Below are 12,072 nucleotides of genomic sequence, written 5' to 3'. Positions count from 1 at the left end.
GTATAGGTTATATGTAAAATAGGACTGGTAAGGGAGAATAAGTAGTAAAGGTGGGATTATTCAAGATTAATTGAAAGGTTGAATTATTTTAGGAGAACCGACGAAAGGTTGTATTATTCTTGTTAAATTTTCCCTTTTTTTTCATATATACATTTATCATTGTAAAATGTATAACATGTTTATTATCATAATATCATGAGGAAGTATGGGCCAATACCTGGTATGGACACCCTCTGCCCATACCTGAATAAAAAAAATATATTTTTTAAAGATAAATGAAAATGGCAAAGGTAAAAAGGAGTAGGGTAGGGTAAAAATAATCAGAAGCTTAATAAAAAGAAAAAAGGGGAGAAAAGTAAAGGGGGTAAAAATTTGGGTTAATCATTTCTCCATGAAAAAACACTAGAGATTAGAGGGAGTTCCCAAAATGGCATCATAGCTAGTGGCTATTCATCGGAGATCTGGAGGAGAATCCAAATATGGTGGCTATTAATCGGGAATCTAGAGGGAAAGTCGAGCTCCCTTGTGGAACGAAATTAAGCGCAAAGCTCAGATCTATTTCCATGGAATTTGCAAGCTTTTGTAGATAATATACAAATCAGGTAGGATGATTATTCATCTAAGCTTTGGATGTTTGGGATTGAAGTCGACGACGGGAATTATTAGGCAGTCATATCTATTATTGATGTTAACGGTTATTGGGAAGGTTATTGTTAATTGTTATACTGTTATTTTTTATTAGTATACTGTTATTTTTTATTAGTATACTGTTATTGGCTGATTAGTATAATTAAAAGTTATTTTATTTATCTATGAATCTGGGTTTATATGCTTTCTGTTTTTTGGAATTATCATGGGTTTGATTTAAATGTTATCATTTTATAAAACTTGGTTTTAGGTTAAGTTTGTACTGTTATTGTTAATTAATAAACTGTTATTGTTGATTGTATACTATTACTATTGATTTGTATACTGTTATTGGACATCCGATAGTGGTGGTGGTGGTAAGGCGGTGCAATAATCTAAACCATCATGTAATTGATGAAGAGGAAGAAGATGATAATGGTGATTTTCTTTCTCTGGTATGGCTGAATTACAGTCTTTGGTTTTGGTGGTGATGTTAATGAGAGGAAAGCGGCAGTGACAAATTGAAAGTTTGAAAGTGACAACAGTGGTGGTATCTTTTCCAAAAGTATGAGAGAGAAACTCTTTTTTACCGCCAACTCATGTGGTAACTATTAATGAAGTTACTATCCAATATATATTGAATGACAAATATACCCCCAGGTATTGGGCATGAGAGTCCCTACCTGGTAGTGGTCCATCATGCCTCTAATATCATTGTTTTTACTTATGAACATATTTTATTTTTTCTTGTTAATACGAGTACTTTACTTATTGAATATTTGAATATGTACGTTTCTTACGTTAACTAATACAAAGTATTGATTGAAAAGATATATAGACCGAAAAGAACACACTATCGACTGAACAAAGGTCCATAACTCTTTTTTTCTTCGCATTATCAATCTTTCATATGAAAGTTTCAATTGTGTCTCTTTTCAATCTCTTGGACACTTGTATGTGATGTCGATTGGGCACCCAAAAAAGACAAATAAGTGCATATTTAAAAGAGCATGACATTATGATAGACATGAAAATTGTAGCAGACCAAAATCGTTAGTTAAATGAGTTCAAATATTGTTAAAGTTAGAGTTGGAGCACAATTTTACATAATAGAAAAATGATTTCAATCTAAGTATCCACTTGCTAATATTGTTATATAGAAGTAATAATGAAGTATAATACAATTTGGTTTTAAAAAAGAAAAGTGTACTTGTATACAATAATACAACATGTCATAACTCATAAGAGACGCGCATTTCAAAATCAACATCCCACATGTATTTTAAAATCATAACCACGAATTATACATTTATTAGTTTTGGGCCCGGACGATACCGCGAATTATTATTTGGAATTGATCATTAATATGAATTATAATTTATGATTTAATTTTCTTGTAATTAATTTATTGTTCATATTGTCATTTGCTACCTATTAATATTTTATATTCAATAGATTGCATAAAAAATCACATACCTTGGTGGTAATGCACTTAGCTTTAAAATTAAAGGTTACGTGTTCAAACCTTGTGGAAGAACTTTTTAGTTGGACTGTTGAAGTATTTATATCACCTCAATGCTTAGTGGATTAGTAGATTACAATTGTGCTACAATAATCGCACCTTGTAGTTTAGGCTTTTAGCACCGATGTGGACAATTATGCTACAATAATCCAAAGTTAATTACAATTTTGGGACATTTTGTATAAAATACGTTACTTCTATTGTAAAAAGTACATGTTATTATTGTAAAAAGTGTTTATTACACAAGTTAGCCTCTTTTTGTTAAAGTAAATGATCAATAATGTTTTACATTGGAGTAACAAGTAATGCATATATCTAACCTTTGGTCCTTTGGTGTTGGAAGGATTCTTGGGAATTACATATATACAAACAATATTTATCTTAGGAAGAAAATACACATGCACTCTATTATTAGTTTGATTTGCATAACATTGTTCATCTTTAACGCGCATAATAACTAGACTTTATTAAGATGCGAAGTATATAATACAGTCATACATGTATATAACTAAAATTAAGTCAAGTGGTACATTAAAAATTTACAATAATACCAACTAAAAGTATAAGGACTATAGTAGATACTCTAGCACACATGGACGAAGTCACGGAGGAGCTTCAGAAACTAACAACAATGGGAAACTTGCAACTCTCGACAAAAGGATCTTGATCCGTAATTGTCCCAGGTTATGTACTACATTCCCAATGTTTTGAGACATCTCCTCAAGTACCCTCAACCTTTAAACAATTTGTTCGGGAATCTCAGTCACATTTCGGCTTGAGTGAGTTTGAGCCCTCCTATATACAACTTCTTCGATCAGTCATCTAATCGTTACAATTGGAGGTTGAAACTACCACCACTTACTTAAAGGTATCTAAATTGTCACATCTATCACTTATAAGTTCATTCCTAAGTCCATTATTCATTTGCAACCAAAATACTAATGAGATTACATTTGAAGTGTAGGCATAAAAGAAAAAGAAAGCTTAATTTAAAGCATCGTTAACCACAAATTTAAGCATGAAAACTAGTCATTCAATAACAAAACTATCAACCTATTCACCACGCATGTCACCAAACAAGATGTAGATGTACAACTTAAGTCATTAACACAAAGTACATAAACATAAAGAGAACAATTGCCCTAAATGGCCATACCACATAAAACAACACAATTAAAAAACCTAGAAAAAAAACACTACTTTATTCTTTTTCTGGATCTTCCTCCAAATCCTCCTCATCCACATTGCCCTGGATATTGCCTACACTGGCTTGGGATGATTCAACATCAGTAGAATACACACAATCATATTCCCAAGCTTGAAAGGCATCGAATAGGATAGACTCTAAATACTTTAAAGTGAGGTACCATTTTCCCTTGTACACAAAACGATCAATGTTAGGCAATCCGCCAACCAGGATGTTAGAAAACCTCCTCTTAATCGTGATCCATGGCTCCCGCCTTGGCAAATTATGAATAAGACAATAGCTTGACGAGGTGCAGTATCAAAATCACCCCTCCCCTTAAGTATATTAGTATGGTAATTATCTAGAAAATGTCTAAGTCGATCAATATAATTAGAGATGTCTTCACTATCATCCATCTCCAATTCATATGGGGTTGGTCGCGGTTACACCAAACGTCTCTCATTAACTTGATTTCGCGGTGTTGTCCTTATTATTGCCATCTAACAATCTAACATCCACAATAAAAAAAACAAAACAAGGTGCACAAAGTAGGTACTTCAATTAAGTACTCAAATAACACATGAACCCTTTGAATTTTATTAATTATTAAACATGATGTTTAGAAATTGTTGAGATTTCATGAACAACTTAACTTATGAATTTACTTGGACAACTAGTTTTAAATTAAAGGAATTTGGTTTAGAAATATAGAGAACTTAATCAACTTACGTATGAGATAGGGGTTTGTTGCCTCTCACATCAAGATGATTAAACTCAATTGATTAGTATAACTACTTTTTGACCTTAAATAATACGAGAAAGACAATATGCAAGTAAGTTTATAATTATCTATCAATGTGTAGTACTAGTACACATACTTATATATGCAATATATAGTATATAATATATAATATATTATATGAATTTATTTAAGATTTTTAAGCCATTATAAAAATGTATGTAAATAAATTTTTATTTAGAATAAAATTTAAAGGATTATGCGATGACGAAGAAGAACAAGCATGCTGTTAGGGATGCCAAAAAATGAGGAAGAATAGATAGAAGAACGATTCAATAAGCATGCTATTATCTTCGATGTTTGCCTCATCATGTGCCCCATCCATAGGCTAACCTACCTCCATAGGTACTATGGGAACGTCACCAAATCCAATGTTATGACGGGCTGAGACTAATGTGTCGTAGTTTCCATCAAACGTGTTGGTATACACTTTTGGCCTGTTGATTACAGAGTGGTTTGTCCCTTTAAAAAAAAGCGTAATCCAATGGAAAATTTGGATCCATCTTAACACTTAAGGAGTAAATGTTTACCACAAATAGAGAACTATGGGCCACTAAAAAGAAACAAGTTGAGTCATTGTTTGCACCAACTCGGGTCTAAAAACTCCTTGAAAGGGGAGGTTTGCACCATAAGCCTCTACATTGCACTATATTACAATCTTGATAGAGTCGTTAAGTTTTTCCCTAATCAGTGAATATTGTAGGTTTAGAAGGGCAGTCATGATATGAGACTGAAATTTGTTTGCATAGCTACTACGAACTGGCTCATGCTACATATATTTTTATAAAAAAAATAGAGATACGAGAGAAACTATCTTAGTATGATATGTTACAAGGTTGTTGCATGTAAAATAGCAAAGAGATTAGATTTGCAATTGGAACTTAAAGTCAATTCCACTATGTTGGTAATAAACAGGTACTAAAGGCATGCACCAACAAGGTCACTATGACAAAATCTGTGTACGGATCAAAACCTCTTACTAGCATTATGTATATTATTAAGAGATAGTTGTTCTAACCAATATTATATTTACGTATAATGTAGAGGCCTAGATGGAAGAGTCATAAGAGGAAACCATAAGTTCATTTTTATTTAATATGTATAATTACATTATTATTTAGAGATGTTTTAATCAACGTAATTTACGTATAATGTAGGGAGTAATAAGAGGAGTTAATTATGATTGACAGTCATACCTAATATCGACAGGATCTCTATTGTAGAGATAAGCACTAAGGTTGCAGCGAACCCATGAAAATGCCGCATGAGATGAGGTACCTAGACGAATGAGCATGTTGTTGGGGATGCCAACCATCACCTCGATATCACTTACCCGTAGAGCTTAGAGGATGTCATGCTCTACGTCAAACAGCTTGACTCTTTGTATCCCATTGTTTTTCAATAATTCTATGGGCTTCTTAGGCTGCAGTCCACCCAATTTGTTGGTTCTCCCAATTGATTTCAAAAATTGTCTTCTCATTATATATTAATAATAGTAGTGTAAATACTATTAGAAATAGTCTTTCTAACCCCATTTCCATGTAGTGTGAGAGAGAAGATATGTTAAAGGTAATGGAGAATTATGAGAAGATCGATAGGTTGGAGAGTTTAGTGATGGTTTTCATTCATTAGAAGCTCCATTATTTATAAGCAAGGAAGTTGAGGAAGTAATAAGAGTGAAAGTGGGTGGACATAATGAAAGTCAGTGGCGGAGGGAGTTAAGGGCACGGCGGTGGTGCATGTGCACCAGCGGCATACCCAAAAATAAAATGAAATTCAATTAAATAAAAATAAACAAGGGTTAAATATAGAATATTTGTGTAAAATAGAACAATATGTTAGTGTGAAGCCTAGTGGTGTTTTTAACTTCACATCTTGCTAGGGGTTATAGCGTTATAGGTTGTACTGTTAAGGGTTCACATCCCCAATTTTTTTGTATTTTTTTCTTCCATATTTTCAGTTATTTCTCGTTGCTCTAATTGCTCCTCCTCGCCACTACCTAGTACCCACGTTACCTTACTCCTACTCCTCGCTGCTCTACTTCAATACTTCAATTTAATTATTTTTTATTTAATTGATAATTGCTGTTTTGCTAATTAGAAATTTATAACTGAAAAATTGATTCATTATTATTGATTGTGAATTTGTGGTGTTATTAGATTCTTGGTTGTTCGTGTTTTTAATTGATGATTGATGTAAAATTGATTTGATGTCTTGATTGCCATTTCTTGAGAGAGAATCATTTGTTAGAGTTAGTGATAATGATGTATTGACACGCTTTCAAGGTATGAAAACTCGAAGAATGCTTTTGTAGGGTTGTTTTTTTTTTTTTTTTTTTTTTTTTTTTTTTTTTTTTTTTTTTTTTCATTTTTCAAAGTGCGATTAATTTGTAATCCAAATTTTGAACTTATGTATTGAATCTTTAATTGATATGTTTTCATTTTTTTTTTCGATTTCGAACGCATACAATTCAAAATTCTTGGATACGTCATTGGATGGTGGCCCACCATCTCGGAAATCCTAAATCTGTCACTGATCCATATCAATGTATAGTCAACTTTTATATGTTTCGGTTGGGTTGGGATATCATCATACTAGCTAGTTATATCAACTATATGCTCAAATGCATTACTACAAAAGGGTAAAAACTCATATTTGTAGATTTCTAGTAATCATATAAGCAATTCAAAGGATTAAGAATTACTCTACCTCACATTTCTAATTTAATGTTTTATTTGCTTTTTTACACAGTTTTCAAAACAACATTATTGTAATTTTTGTTTTTTTTAAACATGCAACATTGTAATTAAAATATCTCAAATTATGTATTTCAAAAACTATATAAATAATAAAGTATTTAGAAACCAACAATTGAAACAAATCAAACTTGACCATGTTTATACATTTATCCTTAAAATATTAATTTCCATTTGCATGCAACAAAATCTTGAGTCAACCAATCAATAAAGAATGTAGGGATCGGAGTAGAAAATTTTCAAATTAATCCTAACTAGAACCATCATAATAAAATTTATTTTCAAAAATATTCAATATAACCATTTGCCACAAAAATTTATTCCAATTGATACATCAATTTTAATTGGGTTTACACAAGGGAAAACCAAATTCAATTAAAATAATTTAATCAAGATTACAAGAAATTAAAGCTTAGATTGTGGGCGACCAGCAGTAGTATCAATAACATGGCAGAAAAATCTAGCAGGAGGAATAGTTAAATGATTCTCAAGAATAGCACCGAGACTTGTTATTAAATTTTTCTTGACAACTTTATCAATACCACCCATTGATATTAATTGTGCAAATGCTGCTGGATCTTTTGTTCCTGTAAATGATATTGGTACTGATCCTTTCACTACCACCATCACCAACTGAAATAATAAATACAATCATAAATAAATACATAAATCAAATTATAATAAGTGATACGAGTAATAAATATTTGCACAATCATTTTCAATTAGCTCAGCTTGCAACTACTCCAAAGGTAATTAAAAAAAAAAAAAAAGGGACAAACAATAATAATTATGGAATAATACTAATTATTTTCATTTTTGGGACTAATAATTCAATCAAAGTTGACCAAAAATGTCTTAGTCCCTATTGAGTGGTTGTTGTTAATTGTTATACTCGGTAAGATATATGCATATGATTCAGACTATTGATTAAAGGAAACATAGCATGTAGGAGACATTGAAAACAACTATTGAAAATATATAAAGGGGCTAAAGTAAATTGATCTATCTTTGTTAAAGAAACACTAACTAGATGAGTCCGATTCAGACTAAATCTATTAAATTCATAATACAACTCATTTCTAATTGGATTGGGATAATAATTAGATTCACATTCGAGTTTTATTATTTCTCTCGAATTTAAATCAAGTGATGTGAACTTGAGAAGGATACGGATAACATTATCAATCAATTACGATAACAATATTAAGTGTTTTACGAGGGATTATTTAACATCATGTATTCATGTTACAGTGTATTTCCTTAGGATATGGTTCAATTCAAATTGAATTGCTCCTAACCTTGGTTTTAACTTTAGGGCGAAAAATTTAAATCAAAATACCGAGAAATTATACTAATTCTCTTACTTTTTACTCTCTCTATTTTGTAATAATCGCAACACTTTCTTTTTATGTTTGTTTTATAATAATTACAACACTTTTTTTATTTGATAAGAACCTACTATTATTTTATTAATTATCTCTCCTACTAACCCCACTTTACAAATATTTTACGGAGTATTATTTTTCTCTCCTACCAACTCTACCTACACAACTATTTTATTATTTTTCTATATTATTTTATTAAAGCCTACAAGTCTACTTTATATCTTTCTTAAATTATATGCATTCTATATCATTACAAGTATTATAAAACGGAGAGAATATTTTTTTTATTGCTTATCTACATTTAGGGAGTATCACACATTGCACCAGCCCTATTCACAACAAAGTGACAAACTTGTTGTTCGTTCTTCCCTCTCTCAAAACTAGCCAAGTAAAGTGGTGTTAATTCAGCCAATTAAGGGCCCTCCATATTACTACAATCACGCTCCAATTTATGTAGCATAGTCCATGATTTTTGATTTTAGTAATACAAGTCACTTCTGTACTATGTATATTACAGTAGTAGAGACGGCACTTTTATTTTCCATGTTGGACACTTGTTGGAGTAACACAAGTTACACGACGCAAATAGTTATACAGTGAACCACTAATTTTAGTAACTAGCTATGACGCATTGACCCACAAGCACTTTATATAGATGCGATTGGGTATTTGGGTCTAATTAATTTGTTACCTTTGGTACGGAGTAACATATATACCAATGTGACAAAATATCAATTAATCAATTAGTCAATTAATCAGAACTTTATTTCTATAGATGGAGTCGGCAATGTGACAATATACCATAGCTAATAGCCACCACTACACGACTGCATATAATAAATTTTTTCGTCCCTAAAATTCATTATTCTGTCTTAATTTATCTATTTCATTTAAATTTATATTAAAAATAATAACATACGGAGAGTAAACAATCCATTTTGAGCATATACTTCCTAAACAGCCCAAATGGACGTGAGTACATGACAATACAGTGTTTTAAAGTTGAACAACTTGCCCAAACAAATGAACTTGTCTAGCCATAATATTTTTTTTTTTTGGTATTTAGAGAGCCACAAAGGATTGGGATGAGAATCGATCTCAAGATCTCCTAAAACTGCAAGGAAAGCTCTAACCATTTAAACTATCTCTCACTCTCTGCCTAGCCATAATATGTAATTATAGCTTGTATATGATTATATGATATAAGGACCTCCATAAATAAATCACTATACACAACTACACAACCTCTATCAATCTATCACCCATCAATTCTTTTAAAATTGAACTTACCAACTATATAAAGGCCAATTACTTAACCATCCAATTCCTTTACTACACAACCTTTATCACTCAACTCCCTGACTCCCTCCATATCTTCAACATACAAGATGCGCCACTACAATTCCAACTTATTTTAATTTCTAATGCTCAAAGAAAGTTATGTAGGCAAATGTAAAAAATCAAAATGTTACTATCATATTAAGGGTATGTTTTATTCACCTTATTTTCACTTATTTCAGATTTAATAAGTTCAGTTAAGTTAAGATAAGTTCATATAAGTTCAGTCTAAGAAAAATAAGTTCAGAAAAGTTCAATTCAGAAACAATAAGTTTTGATAAGGGTTACTTAAGTTCAAATTATAACTAAAATAAATTTTAATAAGTTCAACATAAATTCAAATAAGTTCAATTAAGTTCAGATAAATGAAAATCAGGTGAATAGAACACACCCTAAAATATTGAAAATACGTTCTACTCTGTTTTATATAGTAATTGTTTGGATCACGACATTTCCTAAAAACTTCTATTTCCCATAAAGTGGATAAAAACGCAGACATAACATCTTAATCCCCATATAAGTAAAATTTCTAATGAAAAATAGAAATTTCTATACTGAACTAAATAATGTGTTATTGCTTAGGAAGAGATGTACTTTCCACGTCTAAGCAAGCAAACAGGCATGAACACAAAATAATGCACAACCATTGGATGTTTTTCAATATTAATTTTAAAAATAAGAAAGCTCACCAACTTTTTTGAAGATAAGGTAGTTAAAATTTAAGTCAATAGCTTTTGTTTATTCCCTATCTCACAAGATATTTTAAAAAGCACGGCAATATTTGAACCAACGCTTACTTAGTCAACTTCTAATTGAAAATGCCGTAAACAGACATTCATTTGAATCAGTCTTTTTACTTTTTTTTTTGGTTGGCTGTTGTTAATCTTGTTATTTAGTACAATCTTTGTTTGTTCATATTAGGCATATCATATTGAATTTGTAAATTATTAAAATAATCAACTTTGACGTATATAAATTATTAAAATTTGTTATTATTAATTTTTGTTATTTCTAATATGCTTATACGGAGTATGTTCAATATATTTATATATTTTGCTTTTATAAACGTATTAATGATCAAGATTTTGTGTTGATAAATGTATTCACACAACATAAAATGAGATAATATAACAAAAATAAAGTACGAAGTATGTTAAAAGTGAACTTTTACTCCTGTCAAAAAAAAAAAAAAAAAGGTGAACTTTTACTGAAAAAAACACGCATAAGCTTCGATTTTCCTACGTTAATGAATTAAGTCTACCTTGTGCAAATGAAGAAAATGGACTATTTTTTAATTCAAGCTAAAGGAGTAATTAAGGACATAATAATAATCTCTACTAGTTGGTACACATTCTATCATGTATATGTTACTTTCTCCGTTATAGAATAATTAACGTGTCAATTATTTGACCTGGGAGGGGATTACTCTAAAAAGATGTTCTTGCATGATTGATTTTGGTTTTCATATTGACATCTTTCCATTTTTTAGTGGATTTAGTTAGAACTTAGAAGTGATTCACATTGCAATACATGCAGTACTATTATCGATGTCTGAATTCTCGTGCAAATTTAAGATATTACCAATTCTACAAAATAAAAAAAGAACCAATGACATACATACCAATGATGTACCATATACTTAGTATATTGGTATAGTCAAGGAGCTATGAATAAAAAATCACAAATCCTAACAAGATCTCCCTTGCCCATTTGTAATTTATAATGCCCTTGTGATTCATATACACCGTATGAAAACAAACTCCCACCCAAATGAATGAATGATCGATCGATAGCTAGTGGTACAGAGAAAGGAGTAGGGTGTACTTACATGTTGAGGGCGGCCGATAATGGAAGCAATAGCAGCACTAGCTTCAGAGAAGATAGGTTCAACATCAACACCTTCCAAATTTACATTTGTTGTTATGTATAATGCTGGCATTTTTTCTTGGATCTTGTTTTCTTGTTTATATTACTTCAAGTTTTTCGACTAATTTCTCTCTCTAGTTTCTCTCTCTTGGATATTGGGTGAGTCAAGATGGTAGAATGGATTAAGAGTAAATGGTCCTTATATACTAATTGAGTGCGCCGGATTTACGATTAAAAAAAAAAAAAAAAAATGAGAATATGATTTTTGATTTGTTAAAAGTAAAGAGTCGAAACGGCGGTAAGTCGGTATGTTGAACTCATATTCAGATATGAATTGATGATAGATGCTTGAAAGAAAAAGACGGTATTTAGCTTTTAAGTGGATTTATATTTTATTAAGTCTTCTTTCTATCTTATTCAATCATTGTTTGTTTATTACCACATGTAGGGGAAGTTTAAGCGCGGCAAGCAAGCACATTTTTGACTTCCGTTATTTTAGAACATCGCGTTTTTTTTTGTGTAAGTTGTCTAGCTGGCCCATTGTTTTGCCGGCTGACACACATTAAAATTTAATTGGATAATCTCTAACTGAT

The 12,072-nt window shown here is 30.9% G+C and overlaps 1 protein-coding gene across 1 annotated transcript; it reads right to left on the bottom strand.

The window, feature by feature from the left end:
• Positions 1–7,126: 7,126 nt before the first annotated feature.
• Positions 7,127–11,622, bottom strand: LOC145568957 (uncharacterized). Its single transcript, XM_081628335.1, has 2 exons — positions 11,442–11,622; positions 7,127–7,523 (listed from the first exon to the last, which is right to left on the bottom strand). The coding sequence occupies exons 1-2, from the start codon at positions 11,550–11,552 to the stop codon at positions 7,296–7,298; spliced, it is 339 nt and encodes a 112-aa protein (XP_081484461.1). The 5' UTR covers positions 11,553–11,622; the 3' UTR covers positions 7,127–7,295.
• Positions 11,623–12,072: the final 450 nt, after the last annotated feature.

Source organism: Chenopodium album, chromosome 11, assembly GCF_948465745.1.
Source record: "Chenopodium album chromosome 11, dcCheAlbu1.1, whole genome shotgun sequence".
Lineage (NCBI taxonomy): Eukaryota > Viridiplantae > Streptophyta > Magnoliopsida > Caryophyllales > Amaranthaceae > Chenopodium > Chenopodium album.
This window is presented reverse-complemented; position numbering and strand designations above follow the sequence as displayed.

What these genes read in the sequence shown, in the direction of transcription:
- LOC145568957 (XM_081628335.1), bottom strand. Translation starts at nt 11,552, where the DNA reads ATGCCAGCATTATACATAACAACAAATGTAAATTTGGAAGGTGTTGAT. An exon ending in TTATCGGCCGCCCTCAACAT is followed by an intron (nt 7,524 to 11,441) that starts GTAAGTACACCC and finishes TTATTATTTCAG; the next exon opens with TTGGTGATGGTGGTAGTGAA.